At 35.3% G+C, this 15877-nt stretch overlaps 1 protein-coding gene across 1 annotated transcript in view; it reads left to right on the top strand.

The window, feature by feature from the left end:
• The first annotated feature begins 2085 nt into the window (after window positions 1-2085).
• The window catches only part of LOC122715802 (nephrin), a 371464-nt gene continuing 357672 nt past the window's right edge, over window positions 2086-15877 (top strand). The window contains exon 1 of the mRNA XM_043938275.1: window positions 2086-2197. Within this exon, the coding sequence (XP_043794210.1) occupies window positions 2116-2197 (82 nt within the window). The 5' untranslated portion in view covers window positions 2086-2115. The remainder of the gene's footprint in view (window positions 2198-15877) is intronic.

Here is a 15877-nt window from a genome sequence, read left to right as displayed (position 1 = left end):
CTTTCATTTCTGGAAACAATGCACTTCATATTCGTATTATTATTATCATGTACGAAGAGACTTGAAAACTTTTGTTCCCTTTTTTATAAATAGTTACTAAAAACGAATGATATGTTGTTAGTAAAAAAGATAAATTTTTCTAAAATCAAATTTTAATTTTTCTTATTTAAATATTTATTTTCTCACCTTCCTCGCTTAAATTATTAATTAAAAAACGAATAATAATATTATTATATATTGAATCACGAATAATTTTTCTGAAATAGTTTTAAATATAAAAATATGTTTGTCATATTCTACATTTATGCATACTAGATATTAAATTATTAAGATTTTATATTATATATTAGGTTATGATTTGTATTAGATGACTCAAGTAGACAAACCGGAAATATTTAGTATTCTATCAAATTTTTATACCTGAAATATATGAAAAGTTTAAAAAATAATAATTTTGTTTGAAATAAATATGAATAAAAATTTTTATCATTAAAATACTTAATAAATGGTATTTTCGTGTGAATTATTTTCGTATGAATTACTTAGTTACATTGTGTGCATATGTTTCAGTTAAAAAGCAATGCTTTTCAACGTATGCACGGAAAATTCGAAAAGATTGCAGCAGCGAGACAAATTCAAGATCCAAAAAATCGGTTCACTTTATGCCCGTAGGATCCATGATATCTTGACGACGTTTTCCGTCGATTTTCCGCATCTGCGTTGTTCTCATCCTCATCGTGTCAAGTGCTTTGCGTGCGCACTGTACTCATAGGCCGTAGGGGTTGGGAGGTGCAGTGGATGCTGATCGCTCGTACGCTCGTGCCTAGTCGGTTCCGTTCGGCAATCTCCGTGGATCTCTGCGGGGGCAGAGGCCTCCTTCCCTTTCGAGCAATTCTACAGTGTTCACACTCCCGCGTAGGTGTGCGGTGGTACATGCGAGTTTTATTTCTTCGTCGCGTGATTCAGTGATGAGTACGTGTTCGTATCAGTCTCTTTCAGAGGAAATTTTGAATATTTTGAGGAATATTGAGTGACACACCTGAAAAACGGAGCAGCGAAATAATGTTAGAAAATTGACAGTGAATACGAGACTGAAGAAAAAATCGCGAGTGTGCATGGAAACCGGCAAAAATAAAAGGATGATTACTGTCATCGATGTTCGTGTTCAGAAACGAAGACCGAGAAACAAAATTGATTTCCGTGTGGATATTTAATGAAACGTTTAGTTTCGAAGCTGTCGACATTGAACGAATTCAAATACAGTGATTCCGCGTCCTTTGACAATTCACCTGTTACGAGCGAACTCGCGGTGTAATGTTAAACTATTCTTCGATTGATCGATTTCTCGAACGTGTCGATCGTGAATTCGTGCTATTTGTATAACATCTTGTTAACGAATATGATAACATCTTGATATTGTATGTATCGAAAGAAAAAAATGCATTGAGAAAGCAATATTTTTAAAATTTTAAATCGGTAAAGTGCGTATAATCGATAGTTGCTACGGAAACATTGTCTCTTGACACATTGATACAATTCGATCTTTTCGAGAAATTATTCTCGATTTGATTTTTACTTTCGATTATTTGTCAGCCAATCAGATACGTTTTACGATTGTATCGAACTTTTAGTCGCGGGATTGATACTCGAACGTAATGACGCATTAAAAATTTCGTTCGTTCGTTCGTTTCGAATTTAATTCGGAAAAGTGAAAGTCTTTCGTGAAAAGTGTTACATCAACGATTGAATATAAGTGAAATATTCGCAGATAACGATTCCTCGTAACAAAATACGTTTTATATTCGTGATATTACGTCATTTAATGGTAAACAGCTGCTCAAGTGAAATTTCTGAAACATTTCAAAAAATTATGTGTCCAATGGAAGTAAGTACTTCATAAATATAACGAAAAATCGAGCATACGATAGATTTCCATTTTCTAGAGTCGATTTTACGACAAATGACGGTAAATTGTGAGCGTGAACTGTGAAGTGACTTATTTTGAGAACGAGAAAGTACGTTCGGTCGGATGTGTGAGTGACCCTTCTGTGTTTACATACGTTTTGTCGTGTTCGGTGTGTTTATCTATGTTCCTGTAACGGATCCATTTTAAATATGGAGGAGTACGGAATGAAATTATTATCGATGAAGCTGATCCTAATTTTCTTCTTCTTTTCTACTCCAGTCATCGTAAAAGGTAAGTGTCCAATTTTATCGATAATTTCGAATGACTCTATATTCTGATACGTGTCATCAATATAGAGTGAAATTCGAAGATAGAATTTTAGAAAAAAATTAAAGAATTGCGGTATGATATTTCAAATTTAAAAATTACGATATATTAATTATCTTATCTAAATAAAACTAGCATTTTTTCTTACTTAAACAAATTAGAAATAGACAATATTAGAAATATCGAGAATTTTATGAATGTTAAATTATAATACTTTTCAATTTCGTGATCGTTAGTGACTTCTATGGTATTATTAACAAATCTATTTTATGCTCATTTGCCCCGAAGCAAGTTTCAATAAATTTAACAATCTTATACATTATTTCGAGGAAATTCGTATTTATTATAAAAATACATTATCCAAACTTGTCTAAACATTATTTTCCAAGAACATAAATGAGACAAAATAAGAAAGAAGTAGGGTTCTGTAGAGTCGATGAAAAGTACTTTGTAACATGTGACGGAGGTAAAATATACATCGCGATAAAAAATATATATTGTGCAATAATCTTGAATAATATAATAACTACACACACTTGTACAAAATGTGAATGTGTAGATATTTTTTTATTAATTTTTTATAACTTTTTCTGATTCACAAATTATTATTAAATACACGAAATTATATACAAAGATCAAAATAAAAATTAACTTTAAGAAATATTACAGAAACGATAGCGGGAAATATGAAATTATCAAAAAATAGATCATTATGATTCTCAAACAAATCTGAATAAATTATTTCAAATTATATAAATTATATTTTTTGTGTTTTTACTTTACAATATTTCTATTTCATCTAGAAAACTAAGATTTTTGCACATTACTATATACTTTTCGTCATTAAATTATAGAGAGAAAGAAAAAAAGAAAAAAAGAAAAGGAAAAATAAAGAAAAATAATGAAACATCCACGTTTATTAGATTATTAAATTATCTTTTCGGGTAATTATTTCGATTGAGAACATTTCGAGAAGCAATTAGAAATTGTATCGATTTATAAGTGTGCATAGGCCAGATACGAGACTTAACCGATTGAAGTTGAAACGCGATAAAGAAAATACAGGGCGGAAATTGGATTTGGCAAAATTGCGCCAAAAGGTAGCCATCCAATCATTCAGCTGACCAATCACTCGATAAATGGAACCGCGACTCCGTGTCCTCGAATGTAGAGCGAATTTTTTTTTTTGTTTTTTGCCTTTTCTCTCTTAGATTCTTGTCAGTGTTTTCGTTTTCATCGTTTTGTTGTTTGCATACTTTATAGCTGCAAATAGTTGCAATAAATTTTTTTTTTTTTATCGCATGCCGTGTCTCTCTTTGAGATTTGATCGCTCATGTATATGGACGGTAATTTGTTTAGTGATATATTTAGGCAGTAGATAGAATATCAAAATATATCTGAAATATATTTTGTATATATAATTTATTAAGAAAGTATGCTGATGACTATATTCTTCCTCTATCTACATGATGATTCTCATATCTTTGTAATTAATATTATATATCAAAGACAAGTTTGGATTTTAAATGAATCTAAAATTGATTTTTCAAATTTCCATTCCAATCTTAGAAAATGTTCAACGCTCTTTTGTTAAATTATTGAGGTAAAATCAGAATTTTTCATTCTCAGATTTCTATTCCAATTTCAGAAAATGTCTTTACCATTATTCATTGGATGTAAAACTTAAATTTAGATTCTTCGATTGATCCTGGTGTCGTGTACACTTCACTATTGCTTATAACGGATGAATTCGAGCAGAGGATAAGGTAGATTTAGTAATTCGAAAGGTGATTTACGATCTTATCTAGGGAAATTTATTAGCGTTTCGGACGTGACATATATTCTACACTTGCGTCACTCGTGATTTGGAATAAAATCGGTTTTCAAAAAAGTCCATAAAACACCTTTTCGCCCTTTCAATATTTCAAACTTGAAATAGGACTATTTCCACGTAATTCTGGAACCGCGTGATAGCGGTTAATTAACCGGAAGACGCGTCGTGCGTTTAATCAGGGTATCGATTTGCTAAATGATCACCGTGAATCCGCATTAAACCGTTCAGTTTGTCATTCGATGCTTTTCCTAAATGACGTTAAACATTGGAAAACGGTTCTCGACTGGCCAATAAGTTTTCTCAGATTAATAACATTTTACACGTAAATTATACGTCCGATTTTAAAGTTTATATTTTATTTTATAAGAGAAATATATATATATAGCAATGAGTGGAAAGAATTTAAAATATGAAACGAAAGGTTAGATAAGTTAGATAATTTTTATTCACAAATTTTTATTTCGCTGTAATCAAATTTTTCGAAGAATTATTCTTCAGACTGCTTTTTCTCTAATTAACTCTCGAGAGTTTTATTCTCAAATATATTATAAAAAAAAATAGGCCAAGTAATAATAGAGTAATAATCAAAAAAGTCTTTGATCCAAAATCGCGTTAATAAATAATAAAATTTAGTTATTAACCGAATTGATATATTTTTATTAAAAAGAGAAAAAGAAACGAGAAAAATTAACATCCTACTCTCGAAAGCTCGAAAAAAACAAACGAGGCGTCTGTAAAAAGTTGCAAATTCGTATCACGAATTTTCCCACTCCCCGTCATCCCCGTCGAGTTTTTTAACCGAGTTTCACGCTCGTAATGTGTTTAACGAAATTTCGCGATTTTTTCCCCCCTGTTCATCCTGTTCATCCCTCTCCGGAGACAGGATGAACTCGGCGCATCTTCGGCCGGAACGAATTACAATTCCAGCGCGAAGTTTCCTGACCGATGAGGAACGTGCCAACCGGAGACGATGTAATTCAGAGATGAGATTTTCGAGCCGGTTCGCCTTCCATCTCCTCTCCATTTTCTCACCCCTTCTCTCTCTCCTTCTCTCTCTCTCTTTTTCTCTCCCTTTTTTAAATCCGGACGATTTTCATATTTCCCTCGATTTCTCTCGAGATCTGAATTACCGTATTCCGATTTGAATTTCGTTACCATATGATTTTTACCGCCACCGTTTGTAATTACCTAATTTCGCGTACGGTCACGGCGAGGGTTGCGTGAAATTAGGAAGGGATCCTTCAGGAAAAAAAGAAAGGAAGAGAGGGGAAACATCCCGCGGATTTTTCTCTCTGTGGGTGGGAATTTTGAAAGGAAGCAGAAGGGGCTCGAGAATATCCGGAAATATTAAAACTCACGGAGCAAAACGTTCCGCGGGAAGGGGAGAAAGAGAAAGAGAGAGAAAGAGAGAGAGAGAGAAAGAGAGAAAGAGAGAGAGATTTAAAATTGAAATAGATTTGCTTGATGTATATTAAATCGTTTCAAATACGTATTACTGCATCGATTTTAAATATAACGCGATACAAAAGTGGATAAATTGCAGGCTAAATATCCCTCCAACGTGATACTTAATCCGTGGTTAATCCAATGGAAGATACAAGGATCTTTTTAAGCTTGGGTTATGGTTAATTAAAAAAAAAGAGAGAGAGAGGAAACGTTGCCTCTCTTTTCAATTTTCTCGTTTCGTTAAAGAACTCGTTGAGTAAATTTGCCTAACACGATCTACTACGGTTTCGTAACAGGAAATAGTGGATGTTTCACGCAATCGGGTTCGAGGATTAATTCTGAAGCGACGGATCGCGTATAGAAGAAAAAAATTTCGTTTGACAAAGTTGATGGCAACATCGTGTACGTACATGGAAATAGTATCGTGGAAATTCTTGTCTATTCCAGTATAAAAAATGAGATTATAATAACGTATAATGTAATGATAATATATCATAATAATAGTGATGGAAAACAATGTGTAATTACGTTATATAAATCGCAGTAATATTAATTATGATATATTGTAACATAACAATAACTATGATGAATCATAAGAATTAATTAGTCAATTAATAATAATTTAAGGGGTTAAACGGTTTCGTACGTTGTATCCATGCATGTTTCTATAGAAAATTAACAATATTTGCATTTGGAAATCTTAAAAAATTTAACGAATATCATTCTATAAATTTATGAATCCCTTTTTCCAAGTCAAAGAGACAATTTGAAACTTTCGAATCATCTTTTTTCCTTCTCTCATCATCGCGTACGCTATAAAACGGATTCGAAACTTTAATTTTAATGAAATTTTCGTCTATCTTCCACGAGTTTAAGATTACAGTTTAACCCAGTTTCACGGAATACTTTGTGAAAATCGACCGATATTAATTCGAACAAGTCTCGTTTAATAATTTCCTCCAACGACACAAAACAACCAAGCCGACTACGGTAACGAGGGTCTAAAGATCGTACGTTTCTTGTCCTCGATTATCCACCAGACGAGATATTCCACCAAAATCAAAAAGAAGTCGGCCACTCCTTTCACCACGCTCGAAAAAACGAGTAATATCAATCTTGACGCGTTCTGTCGGAGAAAAATATTAAAAAGCTCGCGTTCTACATGTTTGTCTCGTGTATTACACGTAAACCCTTCTTGGTTATCTAGTTGGCGAAAGAATATTAATTACGAAGCGGTTCTCATTTATATATCGTTGCAACTACAAAAAAATTAGCGATTGTTATTTTTCACGACTCTTTATGGAGAGAAGAACGTACTTATTTACTTACTTACTTGATTCCACGAGCGGAAGGAAATCGATTTTCTCCACGTGAATCGAATGTTTGCGAAAAGAGTAAGGAGAAAGAATAGAAGGTAGAGAAATAGGTAGTAGGAGAATAAATGAAATATCGTGATTTTCCTGCTATTCGATGCTTTTAGTTTCGTTCTGTATATATATATGTACTCTCCTTTGTCGATCGTTCGTTCCATCCACATGGTTTGTTGCTCTTCCTCTTTCGCGGTTTCGTTGCCAACCCTCGATTCTCTTCCCTTAAAATATGGCGCCGCCATCGAGTTTCGATTTCGTTGTAAATCGTATCCTCCCTCTTATCTTTTGTCGATTTAGCCGATGTTTCTGTCGGTGAAAAATAATCGTCGTCGATATCGGGACGAGTGGAGAAAGAATGGATGTTTCGCTTGTTTATTCCAAGTTCGTCTCGTCGCGGGATGAAAGTTTTATTTGCTCGGGAGGCAAAGAATTTAAATTAATTTCTCACCGTTCGATCGTTCGAAAGAATTATAATTGCCGGATGATCGTGATGATTCTTCCTTCCGAGCAGAAGCTTTTTAAAATTCGCGGTTATTCAATGAACGTGCAGAGGGTGGTTAAATCACTTGGCGAATATTCACTTTTCATTCGATTAAGAGGGTATTTTAAAAGATTCTTACATTCTTGGTTGGCTCTGCAATTATTTCAAAATTAGTAAATTAAACGTATCATTTATATTAAAAGTACTTAATATTCTTTTAATGCAAAAATTAATTTTTTTTTTTTGCTATTACTTGAAATTGAATCGTGGAATAATTCTGAGACGATGAAATGGAATAGAATTTAAGATTTATTCTTAAATAGATAATTCTTAAAATGATGATTTCTCCATTTTATTTTTTCCCCTCTTGATCGCCTTGATTTTTTTCGTCTATTATTTCGTCGAATACGAATACAACAATCTAAAATTCGTGGATCCGGTGTTGCGACGGTTTATCCCGGTGATTTATCGATGGCAGCGAGCTCTGTGAAAAATTTGTTGCTCGAGCCGTGTCGAATTTCGCGCCATGTGTCCTTGTTTCCGGCGCAAACCCGGTCCAAACTTCGAGCCATCGTTCGCCTCTTTGGCGAATTGAAATTTCGACGGGTCAGATAGAATCTTGCTGATAAATTGAAAAATTGAGAACAAGGTCGTTTCGTTCCTTTTCCCCCTTTTTCCTCCTCCCCCACTTTTTTATTGTCATTTCTTGCGTGAAATCAATTTCGTCTCTTTTTTGGCGACGAAGCTGGAGGAGAAATTGGCTCGCTTTGAAACTTGTTTGGTTTTGTTCGAAACGGAATTGAAAATTGGAAACTTGAATACTAAGATTATTATAAAAATTGAAATCAATATTAATTCGAAATTAATTTCTTTCTATTAATATTAATATTTTGTGCAGAATTGGATGTATGAGACATAGATTTAGATTGTTCGAACTTTTCGAATGGAAGAATAGATTGTAAATTTAAAAATGAAGATTGTTAAGAATATCTTTAATCTTACAGATATGATTTTTGATAATAATTCGTGTGTATCGGATCCTGAAAATAATACACGATGAATCGCGAAAAAACGCTTTAAAAAAATTAATAACGATTATGAAAAAAGAGAAAGGGCGAAAGAAAATTGTTGAAAGTAGAGGTAAAAACTTTATGGACATGGAGATATATATATTCGATTTGATGATCGTATTCAGGAAGATAAATTACGATCGAGCTACGATCGGGAAATGCTCGATCGTGAAAAATTTAGGATATCCAACTCAATTGTCCGTAAAATTTTTGAGTCGCGAGAGAAATCTTGGAATGTTGCACGTCGATTTGTACGAGAAATTCTATTCCTGATTTATATCTGAGTTATAAGTTCTTTAATCCGCTTGATTCCACCTCCCTTTCGAATCTCTTCATCTCTCATTACAATTTTCATACGAACGGGGGAAAAAAAGAAAAAATTTTCCAAACAATTCACCAACGATTCATTAATCAATTTTTTAAAAAAATAGAAAATATAACATTAATCAAGAGATATTTGTTGTGAAAATATTATGTTTTGAAGGAGGCAATTACGCTGGTTGTTATTAAAAGATCGATAACGTTTTCATGGAAACGAGAATTTACATGGAATTGTTTGAAATCGTGTAGGATTCTGTTTGCGGATAATTCGAGCACGGTAAAACTGAAGACGTGTACTCATCGCTCGAACGAGTTACTACAGTTGTTCCGGTTTAACCGGCTTGCTACTACATATGGATACAGGTATAGTTGTGATAACCTCATCCAATAGTTATGGAAATTCGTATTAATTCCGCGGTGATGGGAACACGCCAGCCAAAACCTTGTTTCATCGGTCTGCGAGAACGAACGTTGATCCACGGCCAGGATATCGCAATTTTTTTATTGGCTTCACGGTTCCACATCCGGTTGATATCTGTCTAGTTTCGTAATTATCGAATATTTTTCAATTTCAGCTCTCCAAATAAGTTTTTAGTCTCTCTCTCTCTCTCTCTCTCTTTTTTTTTGTTATGAAATAGGAATTTCGTGCGAATTTCACGTTGCAATTATTCTATAAATTTAAATCATATTATTTTAGTTTAAAAAAAAAATAACAGCGATAAATATCGATAAGTTTTTAAGATATTTTAAAATATTCTCTCTGGTGATCAAAAATTAACAATCGACAACGTTTCGAAGAAATACCTTCGAAGATATTTTTCTCCAAAAATTGTTAAATTCTCGTTTTTAGCCACAATTGCAAAGAAATCGTATATATCGATAAATTAAATTTCGTTCGGTTTTAATTAGTTATATATTTGATATTAAAAATATATCGTTGAAAAAGATAGAAAGGAAAAAGTTGGTATGCTCGAACATATCCGTGGATTTTTTTAGGTAAGATTCGAAAGGAAAGATAATTTTGTTAGCGAAATATTCGGTGGAATCAGGGGGCTTGGCTGTCTACCACTGTCTAGTTAAATAAAAACGGGCTAGTATGCGAATTTAATATCGTTGCTTGGCGGGTGGATATTTATTTCGAAAAATGCAAGGAGGAGGATACTCTATAAAATATTAGAGGGAATCTGAAAGGAAATAAAAGTGCGACGAGACTGGAGGCGCAAACTTCAACGAAGGATACAATGAAATTTTAATATTTCTCTCAAATTTTCGTCGGTATCAATTTATGAGGCGCGTCCTGATTTCAAACGAAACACTCCCCCCCCTCCCCCTCGACATCCTTCCTTTTTATCTTTTCCCGATGAATTATTTTCATCGCGACTGGCAGTTGATAATAATTTTTACTTCTCCCCTTTTTAATTACAAGATTCTGATTTTTGAATCTTTTAATTAAAAGAAATAAATATTTCACATCCTATAATTTGTATAACTTATATATTTTTATTCTTTGAATCTGAAACAAAAGTTTTATAAAAGGAGAATCGAAAATTTATCGTTAATAGAAATTTTCTGATTTGGATAAACGTAGAATTAATAATAATTTAATATAAAAATTTTAAAGCTCGTAGTCGGGGAATCGAATTCGAACTTTATGAAAAGTAAACCGATCATAGGGAAGAAGCCGATCAATTTTCTCGATGAGATGAATATTAAACAATCGTGGGTCTCTTGTTACACATCATCAATTTTCATCGTAAAACGATACGCGGTTCAAACATTGTATTTATTTGACAAATTGTGCCACGTTTTCTGGTCAATCATCGGTACATTAGTCCCTCCAAAACCAACATCCCTTTATTGTCCATCGACCCTTCAACCCTCTTCTTTCGATGCACTCTTCTTCACATTATTTATATTCTTTTTTTTTAAACACACACAATCTTTGTGCCGAGCCCAACTTTATAATACCATCAACGTCACGAATATCGAATAATTAATGGAGACGAAGTTAAACACAATCTAATGGGGGTTGATTGTGTACGGCATATTTGTCGTTTCGCTTCCACGCTGATCGATCAATTTTTTTGTTCCCTCTTCCATCCTTCGTCGTTCATAATCCACTATGAAAAATCGAGAAATGGGAATATATTATTTTTTCCCCCTCCCTCCCGTCCAATCGTTCGCGCAAGATTAATCCAACGCGTGAAACGTGTTGTGCATTATTACTATCCCGGACAGTGAACATCTCCATTCCCCCTTTGATATTCCGTATTCCGTGAAACGTGAAGCTAACACGGTTCTCGCGAAATCGGATACACATGGCCTCACACGGTTACCATAATATATACACGGTGTCATTAATATATTCATAACGTATCTTTCCAGGGTCGATTCTAGAAGCTGAAACAAAAAAAAATACAAAAAAGTCAGTCGAGGCTCATTTATTAAATTACATAGAATCAATCGATACACGATATCACGTCCTCTCATTTAAATTATCCTTATAAATCCTCTCGATAAGTCAAATTTAAATTTTTCTACAAATCGATTATTCGTATTTCTTCCTTATCTCTTTCCGAATATCGGATCGATCGTTATCCAAACACAAATGTATTAACACCGCGTACAGATCAGATACAGGGAATCTCGAGCGAGCGGCCGGCAAACGAGCGAGAAGTCGTTGCGAAAGAACATAAACCATGGTCGCGTGACAGAGGGTGGAAAGGGACACACGGAGTCGCGAGATAATGCAACTGGCTCGGATTACATAGACGTTTCACCCCCGTTCAACGTACGTGGAATCGTCCTCCTTCTCACCACGCGAGTGAGTCTCCTCCTCTCTTTCTCCTCTGCAACAGCCAGTGTGTACGTGTGTGTGTGTGTGTGTATAAAGCTGGAATCGTTGGCGCGACGCTTTGGCTTCGCGTCTTTCCTCCCCTCCCCCTATTCGTCTCTCCTTTCCTTTCGCCACAGGAGAATTCCTCTGTCGCGTGTGCCCTCCTCTCTCTCTTTCCTCCTTTCGCAACACGCATCTGGATATTTTACCCTTGTCTCGTACCGTGAGGCTCGCTTTTGCCGTTCAGATTACGCGGAACGCCGGCTAAATGGAATGGCAGAGAAGTATACGCGCGCCAAATGTCTCTGTCTAGGGGGAAGGGGGGTGGTTGAAAAGGGGGTTGTTGCACGTAGCGACGGCCGAGTGGACAGATTGCAGGCGGACGCCTGCAGGAAACCGGATGGATCGTTTTTTAAATTATGATCCACCGGCCGGATGGCCGCGGACCACTTTTCGAAAATAAACGAATTCTTAACGGATGGTGATTACTGGCTGCGAGATTAATTGTAGAAATTGTATCTCGAATTCATCTTCGTTTCACCTAGTGAAACGAAAGAGTCGATGAAATGAAATTTCTGTCGCAAATCAAAGAACAAGTGATACGATAAAAAATAAAAATTCGAATTTTTATTCGCGTTGAAGAGAAAATTATCGGTTGTTAAACGAAACCAAAAATGCAGGAAACAATTGCAATTTTTTTCGATTCATATGCAGAAAGAGAGAGAGAGAGAGAGAAAGTTCTATGAATTTTTCACAGTAGTGTATCTAACGCATATGTCGAGCGCGATGGCCTGACCTTTGTGGGAAATTTCTACTTCGAGAAACCTCTCATTGCAATTCTATTCCCTCGCTTTGGAAACGCTTATGTATTGACCGCGTAGATTGACCGGTACGTTTCGGAACAGTGTTTGTTGCCTCTAGTGCGAAAATTGTGGAGATATCCAGGTTCGTTCGGCGCGAGAGTCGGTGAATTTTTGGCTTTTTCCAGTCAAATTTTTGGATCCTTGAACCGTGGACTTGAACAGTTGTTGTTGTTGCGTGTTATCGATGGCACGAGAGCTGCCTCGATAGAGCGGCTTTTAACGAAGAAATATGCGCTTACGGAGAGAGATGAAAATTTGGATAGGTTCTGCTCGAAAGCTTTTTTCGTTTCGAATTTTTTTCGATATTGGAAAATTCGGGCATTTTGACAATTTTGAAATTGGGAAATTTTTCTGGAATCTCCAATTCTTGAACTCTGTGTTTTGATATTAAACGTAAACGTTTCGATTGTAATAATTTAAAAGTAGAAAGAACGATCAAAAAATCATCAGTCGTAGCGTAGAAAAAAAATTTAATGAAAATTAATAAACGACGAATAATTAGTTCTGATGTATGCGTGATAATATGGTAACCAATTTTTTGTGATTTTTGTTTCCTTTGAAGAAGAAACATTGCATACTTTGTCGTTCGTTGAATTTATGAGATACAATTAGTCGAAGAAATTAATTTGATCGAAAATTTTCCGCATGTTTGCGCATATTTCTCTTCCCTAAGTTTTTATGCCATGTTAAAAAGTGGGGAATGTCCACCATTCGGATTTTATCCCAGCTGCGAGCACGAGTTGTAAAACAATGAGCTGATTTCGCGGTTTATTTTACGGTCAAATCACGTGCCGTCCCATTGTAATAAAAATAACGCGATTCGAAATTGTTCAATTTTACGTTTCATCCTGCAAACTTTCGTTCGTTAACATGCAACGTAGAACATTTAATGAACGAATACCCATAATTGCGTTTAATCCAGGGAAATTATCGTAAATCTCACACGCGTGATTTGCATTTTAAAGGGGAAGTGACGAGGGCGAGGTTGAAAATTTCTTTGGAGAAGGGGGAGGGGGATGATGACGAAATGGAGAGATTAGGAACAGGGCGAGGGGAAGGAAAATAATTTGATCATCGAATATTGTTTCGCGATATTCAATTTCTACGATACCATTTGGAAACATCCAAATTACCGTCCGGTGATCGGTTATCGATTAACATAGAAAACGCGTATATCTGCATTTCTGAGTTGCTTATCTCGGAAACGAGCGATACGAATCTCTGTATTCTCGTTAACCAACGATTAACGATATCATCGTTACGATTCCTGATACGTGTATCTTGTTTATAACGCATTAATTATGCTTTCATGCTCGTCTATCACGACGATTAATCACGTTGTCGATTAACTTAAAATAAGGATCGCACGCATGCAATGATATAATATTATCCCGTGGAAGAAAGATGCGAATGAATTTAATTTTCGTCGACTCCCTCGAGTTTTTCTTAATCAATTTTAGATTATATTTAATAAACGAGATATTATTGGGATCGGGGATAGAAAAAGTTTTTTTTAGATATCTATTCTTTTTGCGGTAAGGCAAACAAGAAAAAGAATAAAAAGATAAAAGAAAGTTACGAGTGTTTTTCTCTTCTGAATGTAACTTTCGAACTTAATGTTACTTCCGTAGTTCTGTAACAATATTACTTAAAAGGGATTACTTTTGTTTCTGTAAAAGGAAAAAAGGGATTATCTATTTTTCAATTTCAAGCTTTCGCAAGATCTTTACACTAATAATTAATAGGAATAGGAATATTAAACGCTTATTTAATTCTCATTGCATTAATTCTCGAAGCTGTCATCACACTTGTACATATTATTACCAACAGCTTATTATATTATCGTGTATTTCCTAATACATCGTTTTCCTATTTTCCCTAAAACCAACCAGCATCGTAGGTCGACAACGTCGTAAACCCAAACCCACCCTCATAAGCCCTCTTCATCCGTATTAATTTTACCTGCATTTCGCTCACGAGAGAATCCTTTCAATTAAACGAATCGACGAGCATGGCTCAAACCAATCCACCGCGAGATTCGATCGATCTTTCTTCTCCACATTTTTCCCTCCCCCTCCCCATCGATTCAATCCACTGAACGATAGCCCGCGGATTCGATCGGCAAATCACCGGCAGTTGTGTTTTCAATTAATGAAAAGAGACGAGGATCGTAGCCATTCGGTTGTAATTCGATGCTCTTACGACTCCACCGGCAATTACCGTGTGCGCGGCTGAAAAACCGCAATCCACCACCGTCACGGGGATAAGTGAGGCTGCGGCAGGCCCTCTCGTTTACCTCGTTTCATTTTTATTCCGTTGACACGCGATCCAACTCTCTCTCTCTCTCTCTCTCTCTCTCTCTCTCGTTCTCTTCTATCATCCTGATTCGAGTGTTTCCACACTGTAATCCGTGATCGTCGTCCTCGAAGAGTTGATAACACGTATTACGCCGTTTAACGGTTTTTGAGACTTTATAATTTATAGTTTTTTTACCGCTCTTGGATGGTTTCGTTACATTTTTTTAGGGTCGAAGAGAGGTTGCAATGAATTTCTGCTTTTTTTTTTTTTTTATTAATGAAACAAATTGTTCGGTTCGTTTAAAAAGATTCTATTCAATAGTTTTGAAATATTTGAGAAAGTTGAAAGATAGGAGGAGAGAATTTGTGAGCAACAGATTTGTATTCCTTTAGTTGGAAATAGCGCTTCGTAATTGAACGTTTCGATTAATAATCTCGATTATTTTCTTTTGTTGTGGATATCGTAGATATAATAGGAGATTTATTAGTGTCTTTCTTAAGTTGAAATATCGCATCTATTATATTGGAACGTTCGAATTTGCGATTAATAATCTTGATTCCCGAAGTAAATACTTCCATTTTTTTTGTCCAAAGAAATTGAAATTTCCCATCATTCCGTAGAATCCAAAGGGATATATCGAATTTTTCAACGTTGAAAGAAACTTTTAATACCCTCCAAAACGATATTTCGAGGCCAACATCGTTAATACTTAACTTAATAGTAATCTCTCTCGCCCTTTGATCGAATCCATTTTTCGTAGAAACATGTTTCGTCGTACAAAGAGTCATCGTAACATCGTTGTTCGATGCCCGACTTGTTATCCCGCAACGAGACACAGATCGAAAATGGAAGGGGCATCGTTGCGCAACATGGGTTACGTTTTTCGCGAAATATGTATTCGAGGTGATCGTGAGCGAGGTACACGTTCGAGAGATCGAGTATCTCTTCATGATGATGACTATCGTTTATGGTCAATAGCGGCTCTTCTGCTTTTGAATATTCTCTGGACGAGGGGTGGGCGTTTTGCGTGCGTGTACGTACATCGATCCGCTTCTGTTTGGCGGAGGGTGGGATCGGTGATATCGGTAATTACGTTCCTTTTTTTTTTTTTTTTTTTTTTTTTGT

Source organism: Apis laboriosa, unplaced genomic scaffold (genome assembly GCF_014066325.1).
Source record: "Apis laboriosa isolate Shangri-la unplaced genomic scaffold, ASM1406632v1 scaffold113_cov153, whole genome shotgun sequence".
Classification (NCBI taxonomy): domain Eukaryota; kingdom Metazoa; phylum Arthropoda; class Insecta; order Hymenoptera; family Apidae; genus Apis; species Apis laboriosa.
This window is presented reverse-complemented; position numbering and strand designations above follow the sequence as displayed.